This window comes from Acinonyx jubatus, chromosome X, assembly GCF_027475565.1.
Source record: "Acinonyx jubatus isolate Ajub_Pintada_27869175 chromosome X, VMU_Ajub_asm_v1.0, whole genome shotgun sequence".
NCBI classification, from domain to species: domain Eukaryota; kingdom Metazoa; phylum Chordata; class Mammalia; order Carnivora; family Felidae; genus Acinonyx; species Acinonyx jubatus.
In genome coordinates this window covers 27,542,480-27,568,177 of record NC_069389.1, presented here as the reverse complement: position 1 = coordinate 27,568,177, position 25,698 = coordinate 27,542,480, and the positions used below count along the sequence as shown (strand labels likewise).

The window sequence follows — 25,698 nt, the reverse complement described above, 5'->3', positions numbered from 1 at the left end:
CCTCATAGCTCTAAGTTTTGGAGACCTCAAGAAAAATCAAGACATACATTAGGTCCTTAATAAATACAGATTGGTGAAATTCCTAGCAAAGCAAAGTTAAGGCAGTAATGGAGTTAATTTTGGTCAGAGAATAATAATACTTCTAAGGATATTGGCAACTTGTGAGGAGAACAAAGAGCAGTAAGAGGCAGGGTGTGACGTGTGACATTCCTTACTGGTTGACTTTATTGATCAAATTTTAAGCTTCTTATCTGTTAGGCCAATAAAGATAAGGTCTCACTGTTAGATGATCAGGCCCAAATTTGGGCTGTAGCTAGAGCATAGCTCTTATGCTCCATTATTTCAAACAGTTTATATGATTACTAAAAAGTAGACTCAAAGACTGTAACTTATCTTTCTGTTCCTTTTTGGTCTTACATAGAATTAAATGTAATTCATGATACTTATTTTATGTGATTGTGCAATTGGTGAGTTAAGACAGACACACAAATAAATGCCTGGAACACCTCTCCAGGTATTATTTCCTTGGGACTCCTAACCCTAATTTACGTTGGCTCCAGGGGCCTAGAACCAAAAGCTAGAGTTAACTGGTGTGGCTCAGGGAGCTGAAAGTTAAGGTCTGAAATTTACAAGCCCAGAATTTCTTTTCTCACATTTAGGCTGTGGAGTTAAAGTAAAACTCATAACCATATAAAACACACGTATATTCTTACCGTTTTATTTATGGAAAGGAAAATAACAACTGAATCATGGCACTTCATTTATGACCTCACGTAAATGTATATGCCTTTTAACCACGTACCTTGGCCTCCAAAATAAAGATAAAGACAAGTCATTCTTGTATAATGTTAAAATCTTGTTCAACTGATACAAATATTGATAGTTTGTTTTATTGTGCTCACAACATTTTACATATATAGTGTGAAATATGTATAAAGAATGACATAACTATTTTAAAAAACATTTTATAAATGCTATATTTTCTATGTATGTATACATAGAAAGCTGAATTTTTTTACTTCAGATAATTTACCCCAAGATTACAGTGCTTCTCTAAAGTTCCGGAATGATTTCAGAACTCCTCTTTGAAATTTTTCTTCAGAATGAAAATCGAAGACATGCAAAAAAAAATCCTCAATACTTACATTTTGCATCAGTTTTGGAACAAAACGGAATGGCACATCAGCTGTATTTCTAAATCCCTTTTGGCCATTTCTAAATATCTACTGAAAGAATGAATTTTTAGCATCACCTAAGAAATGCAGAAAACAAAACCTATCAGTCTTGAAGGCAGTTTCTCAAAGGAAATTAAGAAAAAGGGCGAGTGTCTTAAAATTGTTACAAGTGTAAGGTACCATGATGCCAATATAGAAGTGACTTTGATTTGATGTCACAGAATTTTGTTCAAAATCAGTTTTATGTCCTGAAAACACGATTTCTCGTAACATGTGTTTAGTTTTGCAGGGTCAAGTAGAACTTAGAACCAACTTAAGATAATTTCCATTTTGACTGTACTTTATCAAATGCAAAGACTTATTTGCAGAATATTAAAATACACTTAAATATAGTGTGAATTTTAATATTATATTGTGAGTTTTATACTAGAATGATTTATATTTGGGAAGTATGTACAGATTCAGTAGGAGACTCTTACGAATTTATTTGCAACCTTTTTTTTATACCCAAAAAAGGGAGGTTGAATAAATTATTTGCATACTTTAAGGCTTAGTGGAACATTTTCCTTGAGGATGTCCCACTTCTTTTGTAAGAGTGTGAGTGATGTTCCTGATCCTAATAGGCTAAAAAAAGAGACTACAGTGCCACTAACAGAGTGTTAGCTTAAAACTCATGTTTTTAAGGTTTTGACATGGATTTTGGTAGAATTAACTGGCTTATCTATTCCTTACCTATATTCTTGCTGAACTAACATTAAATTTGTGCTTCTTGTCAACACCATTTGATTGGATAAGTATGGGAGTAATTTGAGAGGGTGTTGGATGGCGAAGAGAAATTCTTTATTAGAGAAGTTTTTTCACACATGTAATTTTTATGAAACTTATTGTCACTCTGGAAGATGGGAATAATAACTTCAGTCTCAAGAAATTGTTGGCTTTCTAGAATTTTAATGAGAGTGACTGGGAGACGAGACTGGGTACCTAGTGATCTAATTATGTTTCCTGAAGCTGTGTTATACCGAGAAGGAGGGTTTCCAAATTTGTATTCATTTCATTTTTTTTCATGGATACAATGTAACCTTCTTTAAGTTTTTTTAAAATAATTTTTCGTGTAAATACAAAATTTGTATAAAATGATTAAAATTTTAGAAAATTTAACAACTAAATATGGTAAAGAATCTTGCTACACTATCATTACTATTGATTATTAGTTAAGGAATCCCAATTTCCTAAGATTTTATGTCAAACAGTTTTTTTTTAAACTGATCTGCTTACTTGAGAGCCAAAGCTTTGCAGTGTATGAGTGAGACTATAGGATTTCAGGACATTCTAGAATATTTTTATATCTAAACATTTGCTTACTTTGTTCCTACCTATTTAGATTAGACTTTATTCTTAATTTTGTTTGTAAAATAATGTTCTTGCATCTCTATTTGTTCTCCTTAGCAGCCAGGTATTAAAAAAAATGCCTGGTTTAGATAAATTGTTTTCCTTTATTATTAATAAAACTACCAAGAAAATACTTACATCAAACCATTTATTTGAAAGCACACGTGAACCTAGCTCAGTTTCCCCACCTTTATATTTCCCACATAAAATTGTTTGACTACAATATGCAGAGGAGATACTGTGATATAATTATCTAATAGGGTTAGTGATGTTTTCTACCTTAAACTGAGCTTCACTTTCAATTTCTAATTGTAGTTTTCTGTATGTTAATTAAGAGTCTGAAGACAATCACATTAAGGAAACGTTTAAATAAAAGTAGTAATTATTAGTATATTAGACTAGAAGAATATCTCAAAACGATCATCCCTTGAGTGTTAGATTATAGTGTATAAAATAATACCTAATAGTAAGTTGGCTAAGGATTGTAATTAAATACTACAGACCGATAACAGAGACAAGAACACCTCTTATCTTAATATTAACTATGTAACTGTATTTTTAGTATTTTGGTTTGTAGTTCATTATGTACTTCATATACATGATGTCTTTTGAGTTTGGGCAACAAAATTTTGTTAGATGGATAAGGACACGGATTATAGTTGGACTGGCTCATCTCAAAGCCAGACCTCTCATTAGCTTCTCTTCACATCGTTGTGAAGGATTTTCAGTGACAATAACTCTTCTAATTATATCGTTTAATAGGAAGACATTTCACGACTGGTCTGTGTAACCATGGGGCCTGGAAACAGTACTGTCCGCAATAGTCCAGCCCCTCCATCGTAAATGAATAGCTTTCCACAGTTGCACCCATTTTCTCCTCTCTTATCCTCCTTACTCTCTCCTTGGTTCTGGGTAGTTTGATTTATGTCTCCTGGTTTTTTTTTAAGGATTGCTTGGGTAATGGTCTCCACAGACTTCATACTCAATAAATGTTCTTAATTGAGTGGCACATTATTCTTTTTTTTCTTATTTTTTTCTTATTTTTTAAAAAATATATGAAATTTATTGTCAAATTGGTTTCCATACAACACCCAGTGCTTATCCCAACAGGGAGTGGTGGCACATTATTCTTTGATTCCAATCTCCATGGGAAAAGACTTCTTGCTCTGTGTGTGTGTGTGTGTGTGTGTGTGTGTGTGTGTGTCTGTGTGTGTGTGTGTGTATGAGAGAGAGAGAAGGAAAGGGAGAAGGTCACAGTGGTCACAGTTGTTGGAGAAAATTAGTCACGAAAACAAATATAAGTAGGAATCTGGCCTTTGTCTCATAATTCAGTGATGTTTAAAAATAGGAAAAAGTGAAGAAAGAGCTCAAGTGGTAATTTATGCATTATATTCACTAGGGGTATAAATTTATATAAACCTACTAGTTTTTAAAAGCTATTTAAAAAATGATACAGCCATTGTATACAAGTGAGTGTGGTCAAAGAAACCTCTAGAATTTAGTCTACACTACTCAAGCCTTATTTTCATGGACTCAGTAAATTTCTGTTACATTTTAGGCGGTTACGTTGGATGTCAAATTGACTTCTAATGACCCTTACCTAATATTCAATAAAAATTGGAGTCTATTAGAAACTTTATTTTAAGTTTTCATCCTAAATATTCTTCTAATTCAAGAGCTCTGAAAACACAGGTTTTGCATTATTCTACCCTGGCTTCATGGCTAATGATGAATATACTTGATGAGGAATACTTCACTTTAAGTGGCAGTTCTGAAGTACTTGCATGGAAGGTGGTGCACAATTAAAATTATTCTAACAGTCTGTTATGCACTGTACACAAGTAATAAAATTAATGGATGCACTTGAAGTAATGACCCATTTCCTCTGGGTGCAATATATTTATTCATGGACTATTTCAGGGGTTGTTTAGAATATGAGATGTGAATGGATTATGATCCATTATCCCTGAGATTCTAATGTGCTACTAAAAAATGGATTCCATAAGTATTGTTCATAACGCCTGGTGAGTTAGTGTTTTTATTCTTAAGTAGCTAACAAAAATTTAGAAAAACAGATGGTCAAATGATTGATGCTTAAAACTTTTCAGATATTTACACCTAAAAACTGTCATGAAACTGTAAATTTTCAGTTGAGTTAAGGAGCATGTAATTCTTTGAAATACACATAAAGCAGTTATATAGAATAGTATAATTATTCATATGCAAGTATTCGCTTGAAAAAACAGTATCCTTGTTTATTCTACACAAATTTTAAGGAACTTTCTCATAATAGATAGCTGATTAATTCATGGAGTTGAAATAATGGGTTTTATAGTTTTAGTTACAGAGAGATACATGAAGTGATGTGCCATGTGACCGTGCTTTTGATCCTTCCCCCAAGTAGTTTAAAGCAAACTGGAAGCAAAAGAGACCATGTGCATGTTTGTGTTTGGTTTTTTGTGTCTGTGGGTATCACTTGATATTCATATTCATATTCATGTGAAGTAAGCTATTGATTTAGTATTGTGTGAGTTCACAAGTACACTGTATTTGTACCTTACCTAGTCTAAGCTGAGTTTAGAGTTTAGAAGGACAGATTACACTCTTGTTGAGCAGGAAGTATATTCACACATGAATTAATACAACATTTACATGCAAATCCTTCATGATATATCTTATTCTCTGTGATCAGCATCATATCTTTGCCAGTGACATGTAGGAATTTCTGGGTCGTTTTTTGTTTTCATTTTTGGTATGGTTGCCCCTTAGAACATGAATTGAAAGTGATTGTAGATATATGACCAAATGTGCCAAGCTTTGCTAATAATCTCAGGAATTTATCACTGGTTGATATGATTTCTTTGAAAAGTTTCGACATATATTTTTATATCCCATATTAGTGTCATATTATATAAACTTAGCACTAACTTTTTAAAATATTAGTCATTAATTTTTTTATAAATGACCCCTTTGCAGTCATTAAAAAGACCCCCACCGGGGCATTAAAAAGTCGGTTGGGTGTTAGACTTCTGCTGAGATCATGATCTCACAGTTCGTGGGTTCGAGCACCACATCAAGCTCTGTGCCGACAGCTCAGAGCCTAGAGCCTGCTTCGAATTCTTTGTTTCCCTTTCCCATCTCATGCTCTCTCTCTCTCCCTTTGTCTCAAAAATCAACATATAAACATTAAAAAAAAAAGACCTCCACTATCACCATGTCAACATTTGAAAGATATGATTTCTTTTATTTAATTTTATTTAATTAATTTATTTACTTTTTGAGAGAGAGAGAGAGAGAGAGAGAGAGAGGAAGAGGGAAAGAGAGAATCCCAAGCAGGCTCCATGATCATTGCGGAACCCGATGTGCGGCTCAGTCTCACAACTATGAGATTGTGACCTCAGCTAAAATCAAGAGTTGGATGCTGAACCGACTGAGCCACCCAGATGCCCCAGGATATTTTTTCTTTTTATTGTTGTTAGCTACATGGTATTTTCTATAATTTTTACCAATATTTATTGGTTGCCTGGCATATGTCAGACTTTGTGTAACTTCTTCACACACGTTAACTCAGAACCCTCATAGGTATCCTATGAGGTCAGTTCTCTTTTAGCCTCATTTCATAGATGAGAAAAATGAGATCCAATGAGACCAAATAATTGAACCTAGTTTACTCATTTAGTAAAAGTATTCAAATTTGAACTTGGTTCTGCCTAATATCAGAGCTATTATTGTGAATTTCTAGAACTTTGTTTACCTTCACCATTTATCCTAATAGGGAGAGCCTTCTGTCACCTATCATTGTATTTTAATTTACCTTTATTCAATTATAAAAAACAGTATGTTAATGAGTAAGGAACTATAGATTTCATAATGGATTTGTACAAAATTTGCTGTTTCATTTATTTTCATTCCTCTTACAGTGATGTTTACCATCTGGATATTTTTTTGGCATGACATATTGAGCCGATAGTTTTGGGTGATGATCAACAAGGACACATTAAATTCTATCCCTAGATTTTAATATATACCACAGGACCTATGGGTAATTCATTACAGTTAGGTTTATATTTTTCTGATTAAATTAACATCTATTACTCATATTGAAAATTAACTTAATTTTTTCATTTGAGAAGGAGTTTTCATATGATTGACCTCTCTCAGGGACAATGAGATATTTCTTTGTGTATTTCCTTGTAATTTAGACCATGTAGCATCAGTTCATCAGTACCTTTAGCATGCCTTACCTGCCTATCTTGGAATTGGACCACCCTGGTGGTCTTCTCAGTGCTTACTCAGCTTTACCATATGCTGAAATCATTTCCTCTAAACATCATTTATTATATACATTGCATATTTTTGAATCATTATCTAACATAATATAAAATTTCTCCCCTGTATATTTTTAAATTATTCTCTTTCATTTTCCAACAATAATGTTAGCATTTTATCATATTATTTTTTTTATCTGAGTTGCCTAGATGACCACAGTTTTGGATTCTTGACTGACATTTTGTAACAAACATGATTATTTTTTTAATTTTTCTTAATTATTTATTTACTTTTGAGAGAGAGACAGCGTGTGAGCAGGGGAATGGCGGAGAGAGAGGGAGACACAGAATCCGAAGCAGGCTCCAGGCTCCGAGCTGTCAGCACAGAGCCTGACGCAGGGCTCGAACTCACAAACCATGAGATCATGATCTGAGGTGAAGTTGGATGTTCAACTGACTGAGACACCCAGGCGCCCCAACAAACATGGTTATTTTATAACTACAGTTACTTCATGGCATCCCTAAAGCATATTTTGGTATAATTCTTGGTCACTGCTCAAAACCAAATTTTCACAAACAGTGTATCACACAAAACATCCAGATTTCTCAACAAGGCCACTTGCTTCCTTAACTATTAGGAGAGTATTAGAAGAATATTTAGCTTGTAGAAACCTTTTATAGTTGTATATATGGGGATATGCATATTTTATCTTTTTACACTTTATCTTAAAGTTATTTTTCTTACAAAATCTATCATCCAAAGAAGGAAGAAAAGATTGTTGCCAATAATATTTGCAAAGTTTGTGTTCTCCAGTGTCTTATCAAAAGTGAGGTTTCAAATGCGTTGAGAGATGTGGTTTGGTGTGTGTGTGTGTGTGTGTGTGTGTGTGTGTGTGTGTGCATGTGAGTGAGTGTGTAAGAACACCTAAATTTTGTCAGTTAACTATGGAGAGTGATTTTTTGTAACATAGCATTACATGATGTTGCTACTCTTTCATGATATGTATAGGATAATATATACTTGGATTGATATTAGTCATCACATATCACATTATGACAAAACTTACATAAGATAGTATATATTGGGGTGTCTGGGTGGCTCAGTCCATTAAACATCTGACTCTTGATTTCAGCTCAGGTTGTGATCATACACTTTGTGGGATTGAGCCCTGTGTTGGGCTCTGTACTTACAGTGTGGAGCCTGCTTGGTATTCTCTCGCTCCCTCTCTCTCTGCCCCTATTCTGCTCACACACTCTCTTTCTCTTAAAATAAATAAATAAAACATTAAGAAATGATAGTATATATTAAAACACAGTGAATTCCTAACACATAGTAGAGTGATAATGATGTTTTTATGTTTCCGTTTGACTTGGATAGATTTATTTCTGCTTTAGTTTTGCTATAGATGATTTTAAAATTTTCAGATCACCTTTCATATTTGTAAATGATATGTAAGTACTAGTATTTTTTCATATTAGATTTTTTTTTTACTGGTTGTTTCAGTTTTTTGGACCCATGGAAAATCTGCTTATTTCTGGCTTTTATAGAAGAATCAGAGAATTACTGCTTTTTGATGAATTTTCTTTTTTTTTTTTTGGTTGAAAATCCAAGTAACATTTTGCCTAATACCCAAACCATTTAAAAAATACAAATGTTAGTGTTTCACTGTACATTTTAATAGCATACATGGTATTTAACAATTATTTGGAATCCTCCAAAACATTTTTTTGTCCATGATCATTCTTCCAGCCACCTTCAGAGCTTTGACCATTTTTGTTTTTATTTAAATATATTCTACTTCTCTACATCTTATGTGTCCTTATTTATTACTTTATTACATTCATACTCTTGATAAGATGCATCTCTAATAAGTTACAATCAGTAATCAGAAATCATTGGTACTTGTGTTTCTTGATCAGTAAATAAATGATTTGTTTGAAATCCTTAATATGATGAATACTTTAAAACTTGAGACACATTGGTTTTCAGATAATGTCTTACAGTCTGGGGCTTCAGTGGATATATTTTAAAAATCTTCTTTCTAGAGGGTGTTAATGCTGACAGCATCAAACAAGCCTCAGAACAACTGAACAGCCGGTGGATAGAGTTCTGCCAATTGCTAAGTGAGAGACTTAACTGGCTGGAGTATCAGAACAACATCATCGCTTTCTATAATCAGCTACAACAATTGGAGCAGATGACAACTACTGCTGAAAACTGGTTGAAAACCCAACCTACCACCACATCAGAGCCAACAGCAATCAAAAGCCAGTTGAAAATTTGTAAGGTAAGATTCTTTCCTCCTATTTGGATCATGATCAATAGGAATTTCTTGGCAGTTTCCAGAAGAAGAGTAAATTATTTAGTAAAAAACTTACCCATTGAAGGATTTAAACACAATAAGGATAAAAATATAAGTGAGGAAAATGAGTTTAAATAGATAATGCATGATGTCTCGATCCTAAAAAAAATGTATTTAGAGTACTCACACATGGCTAATTGATTTTGTCAGTTTGCAGAATGGTGAGGCAGTTTTGGAGTATGGAAGCAACACATATCCTAGGAGAAATGGCCAATAACTGGGAGATCTTTTTTATGGCAACTCATGTGCTAAAAGCAAAACTCAGTCATATGTTGAAAAAGTGGAATCCACACAAACACAAAAAGTTGATATATAATTGGATGTATAGGGAAATTCTTTAAAACTGACAGTTCTCTCAAATTAGGATAATTTGAGGAAGGCTTCTTTACCAACATACTTATCCATGGTGCTTGGAGTATAGAGGAACCATAAAGGATAGTACAGTAACCTGGCGTCAGAGTTGTAACCATTCTCAGGACAGAAATGATTTAGAGAAGTTACAGAAACCTAGAAGGAAGGAGTTGGACACCTATTGTAAAGACAGCCTTAAGAGCCAGCCCAAGTGCCATGCCAGGAATGGAGCCAGAACAAAAAACATGTTACTTCACTGTCCTCCGTGACTCCATAATCTTAATCCAGACAGGGCTCCACACTGGCTAAACTTAATCAGAAGGCAGATTACAAAGAGCTGTAGTCTATAATTGTCTTTCCTCTGAGTCCTAGAAGTGGACAATGGATCTGGAGGCCAAAGAACATATAACTGGCACCAAAGAACTGGAGAAAGAGATTAAACGAATATGTCGGCTAATGTTAGGAAACCAGAGTTATACAGTAATGAAAATAACTTGAACTTTTTTCCCGTGGTTATTATGATCTGAGTAATTTTCTTGGGATATGGGATAGATGAAAAGGTTTCTAGAATGAATCTTGATGATAGACTGAGATGGCCAGGTTTAATATAAGAAGTAGTGAATGAGGATCAATTTGCATACTTTGAAAAGGATGGTTTAAATAATGGAAAACTGGAAATGGAGAGCTGACAGGGTTTGTTTGGAGGTGTTGTTGAACCCAGGAAGTGACGGGAAATTCAGAGCTAGTGTGAAGTAAAAACAGTTGAAGGACTTGATGATTCTTCTTCATATATCGAACCTACAACTTTACTAGGAAATGATTAAACTCGGGAAATACATTTTTAGATAAAGAATATAGGACAGAAAGACATTTAGCTTTTTTATGCAAATATGTAAATCTAGGGAATTTTTATACTTAAACACATTTTGCTGTTAATAGAAATCATGAATCTTTACAGTGGAATACTCCACCTACATTATTTCTTGCAATAAAATCTGATGCTATTACCTTAACCTGTTTCTTGAGATTCAGATACAAAAAAATAACCATAAAATGTACAATGAACTGGAAGAGGGTATTCTGAATGCTGGGCATAGATGGGTGAGGGGTGGAGAAAAGATGAAAGATGAAGGCTAAAAGACAGGTTCAGAGGAGACAAGCAAGGACTCTAAGGGCCTGCTAGGACCTTGGTCTCTATCCAAGGAGCAAATCGAGATCATTGGTGATTACAAATCTTAAATATTGTCTCCAGGTTAAGGAAGTCATCCTAAGTGAAATTATTTCTTTTTTCTGCATTCATCCACAAGGTTCCAAACTCCTTCTCTATGCACCTTTGGTTTCTCTTAATTTGATGAATCACCTTAGGTAAAATATTGAGCAGGATAAGCTCAATGTCATTCACACAACAGTTAAAATTATACTATTTGGCTGTGATTAATGATAGTTGAATAAATGATTCTATCTTGTTTGCCAGTGCATTCTGTTACTTGGAGATGTTTTCTAAGATCAGACTGCAGTACTAGCTCCAAATATAATGCTTACAAGAACTGGTTCTTAATTTGTTGGGGGTTAGAGAGCCCTTTGGGAATTGCAAAACATCCATGGACCCTTTCCCAAGAAAAATAAAAAAGTTTTTCCATCAGATAAACACAAAATTCTAAAGGATAAGCAGACTCAGGGAAGATGTCTTGCTCAGGAGGACTCACCAGATTAAGGCCCTTTTTATGAGAATAATAAGTAATTGTTAACATCTTTTAAATGTTAAATATTTCAGGTCAAAATGATCTCTCCTATGATTTACTCTGAGAACTTTAAGGTCTCAACTGAACAGTTGCCCAAATGTTTTATTAGTTTCAAAGTCCCTTTGTTTGTTTTGCAGAACACACTTTACTATACTGTAGGCTCCTTCGATAGCCCCCTAAACAGGAAGAATGAAGGCCCTCCATCTGGCCAAATGTAAATCAGGTTCTTAAATGTTTCACAGCAGATGCCAATGCTGCCATTTGTAAGCCAAGTGTACAAAGTGCATGCCTTCAGTTCTATAATCAAAAACACAGAGTATTACTCTTTATCTCTTGTCCTATTCATCCATGGATATGATATGTGCCTGCCTTCTAGCCCTTGATTGAGAGGCTTTATACTGGAATGGAAGAGATGAGTCCCCTCCCCATTTACATAAATGGCTTTCATCTTCACCTACCAAAAGAATTTGATTGTCAGAGATTAACCTACCTGAATCAACTCTTACTGTTAAAACCACGTGACAATATTCCTTTGAAAGTTATCTTTGTATCTTCTAAAAATCAGAACAAGTGACAGCGCCCATTAGAGAGTCTTGCAACTATGAAAGGATCTTTGTGATAAATTTATCTTACTCAATCCTAATAAAAAAGTTACTTTCTCCAAAACAACGTGAATGCCTCCAAAAAATAACTTATTCTTTTTTTTCCTTTTCATTTTGACTTCCAGGAAGCTCAGATTTATATTTAGTTCATAATTACTGTAATTCTTTTTATTTTCCCCTCCTAATTGTCTTGTGATCAAAATTTCAAATTTTAATTGTCGTGTTTCTTACATTTTAAATGGTACGCAATCCTGAAGTACTTTTTTCTAAAGGTAGCGTAGGTGAGAATTATAAGTAAGCAACCATGGTAATAATACTTAAATAAAGAACATTTGGAAATTCTGTTTGAATTAAGTTTATATATATATACACACATATATATACACACATATGCATATATACACATATACATATATACATATATACACACATATACATACATACATATATATACACATATACATATATATATATATATATATATATATCAAAATTCATTGTGTTTTACAATGACATCATATCTGAATTTGGACTGGCCACATTTCAGGTGTTCAGTAGCCACATATAACTAGTGGCTACTGTATTACACAGCACAGTGGTATGTCCATGTGACTTTATCACACAAACGGGGGGTACTCTTTGAGAGTGAAAGGGGGTATTATTAACAATTTTGGCAGGATGGGGTGCCTGGGTGGCTCGGTCGGTTAAGTGGCCGACTTTGGCTCAGGTCATGATCTCACGGTTTGTGAGCTCGAGCCCCGTGTCGGGCTCTGTGCTGACAGCTCAGAGCCTGGAGCCTGCTTCACATTCTGTGCCTCTCCCTGTCTCTGTCCTCCCTTGCTTCTGCCCTGTCTCTCTCTCTTTCTCAAAAATAAATAAATATGAAAAACAAAAAAGCAATTATGCCAGAACAAGAAAAGAAAAGCAGAGCAAACTCTCACCCTAATTGAAACAATGGTCATTGTCTGTTCAGTCAGGAGAAGTAATGAGACCAAATAAGAGATCATTTCAGACATAAATATTTGTGTGTTTATATAAGTATTACATAGATTATAGAATCTAGGTGATAGCAGTATATAAAGATATATTTGTAATTTAATGTAGTAGGTATGTATGTAGATATGTCTAATTTATAGTCTTCACAAGTGAGTTTAAAGAAAACTGTTCGTTAAACACGCTTAGAATTTGAAGCAAAGGGACATAATTTTGAGATAAGAGGGGTGCAGAGGACATTCACGCCTGATTTATTGAAAGGATATAAGGTCATTCATAGTACTTTTCAAGTATATATTCATGCCCATTAATGCTGTAAATGATGTCCTTTTGAAATTTAAAGACAGTTATATACGATGCTATCTATGGAATGAAGAGCCAAGGTATTCTTAAATTGATGCCCTGAGCTAGAGACTTGCCTAAACTGTCATGGATACTTCTTATCAATTTTTTGATAAGAGCATTAAGCTAAGCTTGCATCGCTGCCTTTTAACACCTTTCTTTGCACAAATGTAATCTATGCAAAGTAAAAGTTGTATTTATTTTAATGCTCTATATTATGGTACAGGATGAAGTCAACCGGCTTTCAGTTCTTCAGCCTCAAATCGAGCGATTAAAAATTCAAAGCATAGCCCTGAAAGAGAAAGGACAAGGGCCAATGTTCCTGGATGCAGACTTTGTGGCCTTTACAAATCATTTTAACCAAGTCTTTGCTGATGTGCAGGCCAGAGAAAAAGAGCTACAGACAAGTAAGTAAAAATACTTGAAATGGCTAACTTGATATTCCCTAATTTGGTACTTGTTGGAAAAAGAGAAGGTGCTGACATGAAAGAATAATTTCTGTCAAAGGAATCCATCGTCCCTACAGTCTGTAGTAACAAGTAATAAGATACTGTTGTTGGAAAACATATGTGTTATATTTCCATTTCTCCCCCTCACCTACCATAATAATTTCATGACTTCGAGGAACAAATAAAATATATGTTTTATATAGGCATTAATATCTCCTTGGTGGGTTGCAAATTTTACAGTCAAATATTTTGAACAGTGGAGGAAATAAAAGAACAGTTGGAGCCTTCTTGGTGGCTTTTCATTATATCCCGTTTGCTTTGTACAAGGATATTTAGCTAGGCATCTTACTAATACTTCTATCCAGTTTATATGCAGACTATTATAGCTGTAACAAGCATGTAGCAACTGAAATTCAGCCAAGAACAAATTATTCTTAGGGCTGCATTTTACTATTAAAACTATGTAACTATGCGGTTTCCTCATTTTCTCATTTAATAGTAAGATACAACCTCAGAGTGGAGAAGTTACACGGATTCCTACCATTTACTAGGACAGTTTTCAAGATGTCTCTTTTGATTCTCATCAATTTCCTCTAATGCTATTAATACATAATATCTGGTCCAAAATAGCCCTACTAATCAGCTTAATTCTTAAGACAAAAATTCCTTTGGCAGACTGGTTTATGAACACTGCCAAGCATTAGTAAATGAGTTTTTCGTTCACCATACGCATACATGTCTGTGTACATAATGTGCATACAGAAGATTATAGAGTAAAATTGGATTTTAAGGCATTAAGATAAAAATATTTTGAAAAATGTCTTCACCAAATTTGTTACGAGAGGCGCAGAACATGTATTTGTTTTCTACTAAAACTATAATTAGTTGGAAAACATATTTTTTGACTACTTTTCTTTGCCAGTATCCAAAGAATTTACCACATGGTAACATTTCTAAAATCAATGTCGTGATACACGTAAAGCTTTCCCTATTTTCCTGGTTTTTAAATTTTTATTTCTTGGTGAGGTCATGGAATGAACTGAATAAAGCCAATGATGGATGCATATGCTTTTTTTGTTTTGTTTTGTTCTTTTCCTTTAAAGTCATTTTGGCTGAGGGATTTGTTTTCCTAGTAGGGCATCAGTTAATGCAACTTTACAGTGACGTCAGCTCCCTCTAGTGGATTTCAGTATACTTGTTGCTGGGTATCTATAAATCAAAAGGGGAAAGAAAAGATTATGACTGTCCTAAATTTTCAAACAGTGACCTATTTAACAATAACGCATCTTTCTTGTCATAAAATCTGCAAGTCTCCCTTAAAATCAAATACAGGTTAATGGCTATACTGTGACTGCTGGGCAAAAGAGCTTATTCTGCAGGAAATTATTTTAATTTACATGTACCCTGTTAATTATGTTAAAGCTCCACATTTTTTCTGTTTATTTTAAAAATGTTCAGAATATTAATATTTGTTGATACCTGAGATTCAACTATGATATTCCAATATAAGTATGGAATAATACTTACTCTCTATCCATAGAACCATCAATCTATACATCTGTATTATCATGTCTTTTCTTTTATCTTTCATAATATGATGATCGTTTATAAAACGGCCAAAAATTTTCACTCCATTTATTTATAAATAAAATGCCCTCCCTTACGCTTTATTTACTGAAACATCTCTGCCAATTTTAGCCACTCTTTTGGAAAGTTTGTCACGATAATTAATAATTACTAACTAAATAGGGATTATATATATGAATTATAAATTATATAAATTATAAATTATAATTATATAAATTATATATAAAATTTATGTTATATATGTATTCTATACATAAATAACACATATGTAATCATATATAATTATATTCAATTATAATTGAATTATATAACTTATTTTTGCATGTATATATTATAAATTTATATATATAACTTTACTGTGCATTAATACATAATATTATATACCTTTATGTAAATGGTAAGTAAAAAATTCACCATTTCAAGTCATATTATAGTTCAGTTGTTAGTTAATAATTATTTCCAAAGAATTATATGTATGTATATGTATGTTTCACCCCCAAACTGGCACGGGGGAGTAAACCTGATTTCTTGTATTACTCCATAGTACTTTGAGCACGTTAACTATTCAGCAAATAAGAACTACCACAAGGGGTGGGAATCCATTCAGACTTTCATCTCTTCTTTCAATTTTTTTTTCTTTACTAGTGTTCTCACAATGAAACTAAAACTTGACTTTTTAAATGTACTTTGAGTGGTGAGGAAAATTGGTCTAAGTAATTGTTGCTGGGTAACTGGAAACACTATATGAAAAGACATATTCATAGTAATTTTCAGTCTACAAATACCTTTCATATAAATTAGCTTTCTTAGTCCTCACAGAGCAACCCTTTGAGAATATTTTATTATCCGTATGTCACAGGTGACCTAACAGATCTTGAATAATGGAGATGATGGATAGTTGATGGGCACAAGTACACCTGGATGTTCATGGCACGATTATTCATGATAACGAAAAAGGGGAAGCAGCTCAAGTGCCCATCAACTCATGAGCAAAGAAAGAAAATGGGCCTCTCCATACAATGAAATGTTAATAATAAGATGTAACGAAGCACTGATACTTGGTAGAGCATAGGTGAACCTTAAAAACATACTGAAGAAACAAGCCAGCTAGAAGAGGCCATATATATATAATCTATGATATATAACATATAATATGTATAATTGTATATTCTATGATTATATTTGTAGGAAAGGTCCCTAACTGACACACCCGAAGATACAGAGGGTAGATTAATGATGGCCTAGGGCTAGAAGGTTGAGAGAGTAAAATTGTCTCCCAAAACATTTGCTACAAACCCTTTTCCAGAACCTGCAAACCAGCAAGAGCATGCTCTAATCTAGATCGATATAAGAAAATAGCACATGGCTTGTTATAGTCGTCTCTTATTTTAACAAGAAAGATTTTAAATGTACTTTCTACACGTAAGTATGAAAACAGTTTGTAATAGAGTTTGAATTTATTTCAATTGTGAACTATAATCATGTCATGCAAGTAATTATTAGTTTGTTTAGTTTTGAAGAAAATGGAGAAAGTGACTACGCTAGCTATGACAAAACAAGTGTTTTTGTTTTTGTTTTCGTTTTGCCTTAAACTTCACAAGAATTTTCTTCTCTTCTATAACCATAGATTTCTAGCACAATATTGTCTTTTTGTTTTGTTTAAAAACATGGTAATCACATGTAATGGGAGATCTACACTCTTCACAAATTTGTAAGCACAAAGGCTAGTGACTATAGGCAGGCACAGTGTTGTTGCACAGTTCCTAGAAATTAACTCTTGAATGACTAAAATTTTATACCTGACAAACAGTAACTCCATAATTCCCCTTCCCTCTAGCCCTGGGCAACTGCCATGCTATTCTATGCCTCTAGGAGTTGGACTATATCAGATATCTCATATAAGTGGAATCATGTGGTGTTGGTCTTCCTCTGACTGGTTTCTTTCATTTAGCATAATGTATTCTAAGTTCTTCCCTTTTGTCACATATGGCAGGAGTTTCTTACGGTTTCAGGGTGAATAATATTCTGTCGTATGTATACCACTTTTCCTTGATCCATTTACCCATCGGTGGACATTTAGTTTCTTTCCATATCTTGGCTGTTGTGAATAATGCTGCAGTGAACATGACACTATAGATATCTCTTCAGGAACCGGATTTCAGTTGTTTGGGATATGAACCCAGAAGTGGCAGTGCTGAATTGTACAGTAGTCCTATTTTTAATTTTTTTGAGAAACCTTTATACTGTTTCCTATAGCAGCTGCACCATTTCACATCTCCACAAATGGTGGAAGGTGCCAATTTTTCCACATTCCCAGACCTACTTGTTATTTTTTTTGTTTGTTTCTTTTTGATACTAACCACCCCGACAAGTGCAGGATGATATGTCATTGTGGTTTTGATATGCATATTTATAAGTAGTGTTGCTGAGCAGCTTTTCATATATTTGTTGTTCATTTGTACGTCGTCTTTGGAGAAATGTCTATTTGAATCCTTTGCCTGTTTTTTTTTTGGGGGGGGGGGTCTGGTTATTTTTTCCTTTTGAGTTGTAGGAGTTCATTATATATTTTAGATATTAACCTCTTATCAGTTACATGGTTTGCAGATATTTTCTACCATTCTGTAGGTTGCTGTTTTATCCTGTTAATTGTTTCTTTTGTTGTATAGGAGCTTTTTAGTTTCATGTAGTCCCATTTGTGTATTTTTACTTGTGTCACCTGTGCTTTTTAGGTCAAATCCAAGAAATCATTTTAAGACCAGTGTTATGAAGCTTTCCTCTTGTGTTTCATTCTACCAGTTTTGTGGTTGCAATTTTTTTTTATGTTCATTTATTTTTGAGAGAGAAAGACACACAGAGTGCAAGCGGGAAAGGGACAGAGGGACTGGGAGACACGGAATCTGAAACAGGTTCCAAGCTCCAAGCTGTCAGCACAGAGCCTGACACAGGGCTTGAACTTGGGAGTGGTGAGATCGTCGCCTGAGCCAAAGTCGGATGCCCAACCGACTGAGCCACCCAGGCGCCCCTGTGGTTGCCATGTTTCAGTTGAATCTTTAATGTATTTCAAGTTGATTTTTATATATATTGTAAGATAAGGGTCTAACTTTGTTCTTTTGCATGTGTATATCCAGTTTTCCTAGTACAATCCTATGAAGAGACCATCCTTTATTGTTCTTGGCACTTTGTCAGAGATCAGTTAACCACATGCGTGTGGGTTTATTTATGGGCTCTCTCTTTTATTCCTGACTACATGTCTGTCTTTATGGCAGTACCTCACTGTTTTAATAATTTTAGCTTTGTAATATGTTTTGAAATCAGAAAGTGTGATGCTTCCAGCTTTTTCTTTCTCAAGATTGTTTTGGTTATTTGTGGTGTTTTATGGTTTCATATTAACTTTAGGTTTGTTTTTTATGCCACTTGGATTTTTATAGGGATTGCACTAATCTGGTAATTGTTTGGCACAACACTGTTTTGTGCACTCACTAATTCAGTAAGTATTGTTGAACACCTGCTGTGTGCCACAAAAGTATTGGGCACTAGGTATTTAGTGGAGAAAATCAAGAGCAAGGTTTATATCCTCTTGGAGCTTACAGAAATAAAGGGAATAAACAAGTTAATATGTAACGTATGTTATCACAGATTAACCTCACTTAGGCAACCTTATTCCGGTAGAGGACAGTTTGACCTGTGGCACGTGCAGGTACCAGCTGTGTGATGATCGGAGGAAGGTACAGATGTGGCAAGGTGGAGAAGAGGTGCTTGACATGTCCAAGAGACAGAAAGGAGGGGCCAGGAGGACTGGAGACTAGCAAATTACAGGAAGGTGAGGGTAAAATGAGGGTTGAGTTCATGAAGGTCCGTTTAGACTTCTGTGTAAACTTTGTTTTTGTTTTTTTTTTCTTTTTGAGAAAGACAGAGGCAGTGTGAGATGGGGAGGGGCAGAGAGGGAGAGAGAGAGAAAATGCCAAGCTGGCTCTGCCTGTTACCGCACAGCCTGATGCAAGGCTCAAACCCATGAACCGAACCATGAAATCATGACTGGAGCTGAAACCAAGAGTTGGATGCTTACCCAACTGAGCTACCCAGGCGCCCCTGGGTTTTCTTTTAAAACCTGTTGAAACTTCTTTTTTTCTTTAATGCTTATTTATTTTTGAGAGAGACAGAGACAGAGTGTGAGCTGGATGGGGCAGAGAGAGAGGGAGACACAGAATCTGAAACAGGCTCCAGGCTCCGAGCTGTCAGCACAGAGCCCAACGCGGGGCTCGAACTCACGAACTGTGAGATTATGACCTGAGCCAAAGTCGGACACTTAACCTACTGAGCCACCCAGGTGTGCCACCAGTTGAAACTTCTAAAAGAATTTCACTTGAGGAAATTCAGTAATCTGATTGATAATTTTGAAAGATCTAACTGGTATATTAGCCTCTAGCTGGTTTGTGAGAAATGAATAGAAGGATTTGAATGGAAGCAGCGAGATGGGAAATTGCACCTATCTAAACCTAACCTTAGACCAGAGTTGTGATAGGGAATATAAAGAAAAGTGGAGGCAGCCTTTGAAGAGGTGATGATCTGGGGAGGTGTGGTAAGGAACACTCTTACAAAATTATAGGGAGTAACTTGTGCCTCCTGTAGGGATAATAGAGGAAAATTTTAGGCCAGCCAGCAAAGAATGTTCTCAATGGCCATAATTTCAAACACTGTTGTTAGTCCCTGCTAAGATGTGGATCCATTGTTAAGATGCTGAGACAAGGAAGGGAAGCAAAAGTTGTCTTGACCTAACTTTTCTAGCTTGCAGGTCAGAAAATTTACCTAATATTCTCTTATATCTAAGTAAGGAATTGTTTTATTCTAAGAAACACAGTCTATATGGCTTTGCTCTTTAACTCCAGAAAAAATCAAGAAAAAAATTGGAAATGGCCTTTTTTGTTCTCTTCACTGATACCGTCAACATCAAGCATAACAGACTTGCTTAGTTAAGCTAGATCTGTGCTTCATCCCCTGAGGTATAAGAATCATTCTTTGGGAGAATACTAGGAACGTATGCTAAATGCCAAGTAGAGCATAAAAAAATAAAAATATATTTTAGGAAATTATTTAATAGAAGTTCTTAAGATAGGGCCTAGTTTTTGAAAATAATGTGGAAAGGGGGAAATGCAGCAAAAAAAAAAAACCCTGCAAAACCTAATTTGTAATCAATAGTTGAGTGGTATAGTAGTTTATACTTAGATAAGCTTGGGTAGAAAATTGTGATTAAAAGTGGAGAAGGAATTAGTTATTCCAGCAGTAGATACTAGACAATGCTTGTGAAAAAGACAGAGATTTCAGTTGATTGATTGAAGACCTGGCTTTTCAAAAACTTTCTAAGGTGGTCTTAGATACAATTCTCATAAACCCGTCTATTTTGCTCCTATCAGTGTCCTGAGGGCCTTCGTAGGCCTGGAGCCTGAGTAGCAGAAGGAGGGGCAGAAGCATGATGCTAGATTGTGGCTGGAGGATTTTTGATGATGGGCATTTGGGCTGAGCAGTTGATTGAATTCTGACCACAAAGGTCCTTGAGTGAGTGTCAAGCTAAGGTGTTCGCTTTTGTGTCGGCATTGGAAATTCAAGTCTCCATATTCAGAATTTCTTCCTTGTCTCAGTCTCTGAGGGATAATTTCTACTATGTTAATCATCCTGTACTGTGTGTCCCCGCTTCTTTCTGGACATCTTCTGCCAGTGTTCACAGTGTAAAGAAATAATTGCTCTGTGCCATGGTTTATCTCGTTTCATAAGGTTTGGAGTTGCAGAAAAGGCTCTTTGTTGATTATACTGTTTGGTGCCATTGTAATTAACTGTGAGGGATGGGGGAAAGTTGGATAGCTTCAATATGAGCATTTCTCAAAAAAGATTTATCAAACAAGTAGAAAGTGCTATTAGTTAAGTTTCTACACACACACACACACACACACACACACACACACACACACATCCTATATTAAATCATCACTAATTTCTGCTTACAAATGATGAGAAATTCAAGTTAGAGTCAACTTCGTATTCATAGCAGATGTTTCAATGTTTTAAAATGCTGTCAGTATTGACAGACCACTAACATACATGTTCTCTTTCCTTCCCCAAATGAATGACTTCCTGCAGCTTGTACATAAGCTCATTCAGTAGAAATAGAATGTGAACCATATATGTAATTTTGAATTTTCTAATAACCATACTAAACAAGAAACAAGTGAAGGTAATTTTAACTGAATATTTTATCTCAACACATCCAAATAATATCATTTTAAGAATCAAAATTAATACTAACCACCTTTCCCCTTTCCAGTGCTCAGTGGACCTGTGTAGCTAGTGGCTACCGCAGTGGATAACACATTTCTATATTCCTTCTCTCTACTGCATTTTTTTGTGTGAGAGCAAAGTACCTTTATTTTCCCTGAGTACTTTTGTTTTAATTTTGAAGAGAGATTGTTGTGATTTTTTTTAAGTACCATATATAACCTAGTGTTTTAAGATCTCAGCGTTATTATGATAGCTCTGTCTTACACTGGGGGAAGAAGTCCGATTTTCAGATGATGTCTCTGTTTATCTTGCTCTTCAGTTAAAGTTTTTTACCCTTTGATATAGACTCATGTATTGCAGAAAAGAAAGCACTTAATTCCACACGTTTTTTTTTTTTGACGAAATAATCTCACCTTGTCTCTTTTGTTCTCTCCTTGCTCTCCTTTCTTACCTTTTCTCTTCTCTGAAACCCCTTCCATTTTTAACTCAATTGACTATAACAGAAGGGATTTTTAAGTAAAAGATGTGGAAAACATTTTTTATACTCTTCTACGACAATTTTAGATGTAAATGCGACCATACGTTTTCATTGCCATCCTTCATATGGCTATACTTAGGGACTGGAGATTAATGTTTTTTTTTTTTTGTACCTTTCAGGATAAACAGTAGTTCAGCATGGTAGCCCTTAACATTCACTTTCCCAGTATTCACAACAGGTGCTTCTGAAACTATAATCCTTTATATTAACTTTAATTTTGTGGAATATGCTTCCGTAATCATGAAATATTAAGAATGTATCTATATTTTTTAAATAGCACTTTAGCAAAAGAATAGTAGAAACCATCATAAGAATATTTATTTTGAGATGAATGTCATATATTTATAAACAATATTGGGGAAATACTAAATCCTTAGGCCTTTTTTTTTTCTTTCAGGGATCTGGGCTGGACCAAAGGACGTTAATAACACTCTTATAATCCTTTAAGATAGTAGGTTTTTAAATATGTTTACTCTCTCATTACTGTCAGTCAAGAGAAAAGTATCAATTGAGTTATTAATCTCTCTTTCTACATAAAAAGAAGACAGTGAACTTCCCTAGATGGAACAGGACTAGGTCTACTTTTACATTGGGGTCCCTAGGGCAGCATCCACAAATATCTCACTGACACATAGGTAGAACAGGTTGTACTGAGTTTGCCCTTGGGTGCAACTGACCTTTGCACCAGATTTTTTTTTCTTACTTTTAAATCTGAAACAGAATTAGGAATCCTTCACTAGTATTCTCAAGTAAGTCTGGCTCAAATGAGATAATTTGTGGGCCTTATAATCAGTTTTCAGCTACTAGGTAAATCATGCTTGATAACAAATGCTTTTTTACATCTAGAAGGAAACTATATAAGTAAAGGTATCCTTGGCTTTAATTGTATGTTGTAAACAAAAAAAGTTTTATCTCCAGTCCGCTCCTATCCACTAAGTGCTGGGTTCTTATGCTCATCTATTCCCTTGCCTTTCCAGTTAAGTATCTTAAGGTATTGCAAACCCTTGGAGTCCCAAGAAGATAAACCCATGGTGGGCAGTTCTGCACCTGACAACAGTTTCCCCTTTGGCTCCTCCAGTATCAGGGACAAGAACAACATCTATGGAGCTACACAGTCAGAAACCTCAGAATCGTCCTTGATATTCCTTGTCCCTCGTTCACTTCCTCTCCTGTTGCTCTTCATTCTCCCACCCCATGCATTTTTATCTCCCAAATCATTCTCACATCTAACTTTCTTTTCTTATTAATGGTCATCATGTTTGTCCAAGCTACCAGGGTTTCTTGCCTGGACCACTAATTTGTCTTCACTTTATCCATTGTTGACAGTGAGAAATCTATTTGCTATGTTTCTGCCAGAAGGATTTATCTTTTTTAAAAATTGTTTAATGTTCATTTCTTTATTTTTGAGAGAGAGAGAGAGAGAGAGAGAGAGAGAGCGAGCACTTGTGTACTTGTGGGGATCAGGGGCAGAAGGGAAAGAGAGAATCCCAAGCCCCAACAAGGGGCTCAGTCTCATGAACTGTGACATCATGATCCTGAGCTGATATCCAGAGTTGGACGCTCGACCAACTGAGCCACCCAGATGCCCCCAGAAAGATTTTTCTTAAAGAAAATCTGTGTCACACCTTTGCGTATAATACATTCAATGATTGGCTTTTGGTCTTAGTTAAAAGGTACTTACAAGGCTCTGCTTAAAATGGGGGCTTTGCCTGCTTCCAGTTACAGCTGCATTCGTGCTTATTTTCTCTCTACGTCATATTGACCTTTCATTTCCTGAAAACCATCCCATATTCCCTACTTCAGAGCCCTGTGTACTTTCCCAGAAGCCCTAGCACAGCTCATTCTTACTCCTTCATATCTTTGCCCAAAAGTTAATTTTTATGAGCTCCCAGTGTAAATGTAATGTTCTTATTGTTTACTGTCACAGCACTTTTTGTCTCTTTTATAAAATTAATTACAATCTGATCAAAACTATATTAGAGTATTATCTGGCTGCATGAGTAAACTGTGAAGGCAGTGAATATAGGGACTCTGTTTTTTAAATTATTGTATCCCTAAAGGATATCACAAAGGCTGAAATGGACACTCAATAAATAGTTTAAGGAATTAATAAATGATACACAAATATTAAATATATACATATATATCTCTTATTCATATGTATGTGTACACAGAGAGAGGTAGAAGCTTTTTTTAATGCAGTGGTGGTCCTATTTCCATAGAAATATAAACATTCCTCATTAGGATATAATAAAAATTGTTACCTTATCTATTGTTCTGTTCCGAAGTGATACAGTTTTGAACATGATTTTGTTGTTTGTCAAAAGAATTCCAGGATGGGGCACCTGGGTGGCTCAGTCGGTTAAGCGGCCGACTTCGGTTCAGGTCATATTTCGCGGTCCGTGAGTTCGAGCCCCCCGTCGGGCTCTGTGCTGACAGCTCAGAGCCTGGAGCCTGTTTCAGATTCTGTGTCCCCCTCTCTCTGGCCCTCTCCCATTCATGTTCTGTCTCTCTCTGTCTCAAAAATAAATAAACGTTAAAAAAAAAAAAAAACAAAAGAATTCCAGGAGAAAACCAAAACGTGTGTGTACATTGTACATTTGTACATTTACAAATGAATTATACCAGAAAAAATGCAATTAAAGAAAGTCTACCTATTGTCTAGAAACCATGAAGTGAGAAAGGAGACGAGGAATAAAGTCAGTTTAAGCTATTCAGTGTTGAGAAGGTTCTGTGGGTGGAATGAGAAGAATGTCTAAATTCTCCGGGTAAATTCTTTCTCCTCTTGTTCAGATTCTAGGCTTCACCAAATACTGGTTTTCTCCTGTGTTCCTGGCAAAGGCATTCTTTTTGTGTGTGTGCTCAAGGTTACACTTTCTAACCTGTAGTTACTCACCCAACACATACTGATTCCTTTTATAATACCGTAGTAGTCATTGGGGATCAATTGCTGAGCTAAAACCACATGCTTCTTGCTGTCATTATACTTGGAAACTGGGAAAAATCACAGCCATTAATCACAAAATCAAGCTGGTGTTTTTATAATTAGAGCTTGAGATGAGTGCTTGACCTGGCCTAGGCCAGGTCTCTGAAACTAAAGGAGACTTACCAAGCTGGGAAGGTAAGCAAATATTTCCTAGAGAATGAACTGCTTAACAAAGAAGCCAGACGATCAGTAGGGATTAATAAGACTAGGGGTAGTAGGTGAAGGCCAGAATAAGAGAAGTTTTGTGTCCCTGGAGCACAGGGGGGTGAGGGTGATGAAAGGCGAGTCTGGAGAGGTGAACGGTCTAGAGGGCCTTCTATGAACAATGGGTGAGAATTCTAGAAAAAAAGAAACAGTAATGATAAGTTTTATGCCATGATGTAACCTCATAAATCAGTTTTGCACTTTCAAAAACTGAACACAGAGCTGGATTTAAAGGAAGTGAAAACACACATAGAAAGGCTAGGGAGGATCTTAAACTGTGTGGGCTTTTGCTTGTGCTAGATAACTTACATGGGAGATACAGAGGTACTTCTTGATCATGTTACGAGTCCTCTGCTTTCTCTCAGAATAGAGTGGAAGTATGGCTTAGCTCTCATTGAGAAGACTTTTTGTCTTGCACCTGCATACAGATGAGAAGCAG

At 35.2% G+C, this 25,698-nt stretch overlaps 1 protein-coding gene across 16 annotated transcripts in view; it reads left to right on the top strand.

Annotated features, from left to right (window-relative positions):
* DMD (dystrophin) overlaps nucleotides 1-25,698 on the top strand; it is a 2,092,562-nt gene that overhangs the window by 768,968 nt on the left and 1,297,896 nt on the right. For all 16 annotated transcript variants that reach the window (XM_053201917.1, XM_053201921.1, XM_053201923.1 and 13 more), the window contains 2 exons: nucleotides 8,879-9,120; nucleotides 13,452-13,632. In XM_053201917.1, the coding sequence (XP_053057892.1) occupies nucleotides 8,879-9,120; nucleotides 13,452-13,632 (423 nt within the window). The remainder of the gene's footprint in view (nucleotides 1-8,878; nucleotides 9,121-13,451; nucleotides 13,633-25,698) is intronic.